At 51.0% G+C, this 1,630-nt stretch overlaps 1 protein-coding gene across 1 annotated transcript in view; it reads left to right on the forward strand.

Annotated features, from left to right (window-relative positions):
* Positions 1 to 1,172, forward strand: part of C1qtnf2 (C1q and TNF related 2) — an 18,568-nt gene extending 17,396 nt beyond the window's left edge. Inside the window, exon 4 of the mRNA XM_021213517.2 lies at positions 347 to 1,172. Coding sequence (XP_021069176.1) covers positions 347 to 960 — 614 coding nt within the window. The 3' untranslated portion in view covers positions 961 to 1,172. The remainder of the gene's footprint in view (positions 1 to 346) is intronic.
* The last annotated feature ends 458 nt before the right edge of the window (positions 1,173 to 1,630 follow it).

Consider the following 1,630-nt stretch of genomic DNA (forward strand, 5'->3'; position numbering starts at 1 on the left):
ACACACACACACACACACACACACACACAAAACACAGTACTAGGACTGCATTAGGATTACTGGAGTTTGTCACCATGCCCAGTTTTATACTGTGATGGGGACTGAACCCGGGAGTTCACACATACTAAGTAAGCACTCTACCAACTGAGCTGCATTCCCAGCCCAGTGAATTACCCCTCTGCTCTGATTCCCAGTGCTACTAAACCCAGAAAAGACCAAGAGGAGACCTGCCTCAGGCTGTGTTACCAGCACCTTCCACATGCTTCACAGCCTTCTCCTCTCTGCACCCAAGGGTTCTGCCGGGTTCTTACACGTCCCTTATAAAATCAACTAATCTGTGTTCCAGGTCCACCTGGCAGGACGGGCAACCGTGGAAAACAAGGACCAAAGGGCAAAGCTGGGGCCATTGGGAGAGCTGGTCCTCGAGGACCCAAGGGGGTCAATGGTGCCCCCGGGAAGCATGGCACACCGGGCAAGAAGGGACCTAAGGGCAAGAAAGGGGAACCTGGCCTCCCAGGCCCCTGTAGCTGCGGCAGTAGCCGAGCCAAGTCGGCCTTTTCCGTGGCGGTAACCAAGAGCTACCCACGCGAGCGACTGCCTATCAAGTTTGACAAGATCCTGATGAACGAGGGTGGCCACTACAACGCATCCAGTGGCAAGTTCGTCTGCAGCGTGCCGGGGATCTATTACTTTACCTACGACATCACGCTGGCCAACAAACACCTGGCCATCGGCCTGGTGCACAATGGTCAGTACCGCATTCGGACTTTTGATGCCAACACGGGCAACCACGACGTGGCCTCGGGCTCCACCATCCTAGCTCTCAAGGAGGGTGATGAAGTCTGGCTGCAGATCTTCTACTCGGAGCAGAACGGCCTCTTCTATGACCCTTACTGGACCGACAGCCTGTTCACCGGCTTCCTCATCTACGCTGACCAAGGAGACCCCAACGAGGTATAGACAAGCGGGGGTTGAGCCTTGAGACAGGGACTAAGACTCTGCATGGGTGCCTGGAGGAAGACCCCTGGACTGGGGCTGCTGACTGGCAATCTTGGGAGCTTTTATTCTCAGGCAGGCCTCCTCTATTGCTGCTTTAAAAAAAAAAATCATTAAATCCATGCTTTGACTCATCTATTTCTCTGTCCACTCGCTAATGATCTTAGTATCTGTTGAGTCGCCAGCACTGGGCTATATACTCTGTGAGGTACATACACCAGTGGGAAGACAGAGTGCCTATCCTCCTGGGAAATGCAATTCACAAATAAAGAGCAAATTATGTAAATGACCATAGGGACATAGCTGACATGTTTATTTAATATAGAGTTCATCTCTTAAGTCTACTTGCATACAGACATACATTTTATGTGGAAAACATGGATTTTGACTTATATGTGTACCCTGTACCACTACATAGATGGGGGGGGGGACAACTACCCCTGCTCCCACTCCCATCCCCCACCCCCACCCACCATTCCCATCTCTCACATCTCTGAGACTCCTTCAAGCCAGGACAGCTACTCCTCTGCTTATGTTGGGATTGTATTTGAAACGCAATAAGTGTTGAAATATTGCTCAGTTAAAGATACATTCAAAAGTGAGCATCAGGGTCTAGCCACATGGCACACGAAAG

Source organism: Mus pahari, chromosome 14 (assembly GCF_900095145.1).
Source record: "Mus pahari chromosome 14, PAHARI_EIJ_v1.1, whole genome shotgun sequence".
Classification (NCBI taxonomy): Eukaryota; Metazoa; Chordata; class Mammalia; order Rodentia; family Muridae; genus Mus; species Mus pahari.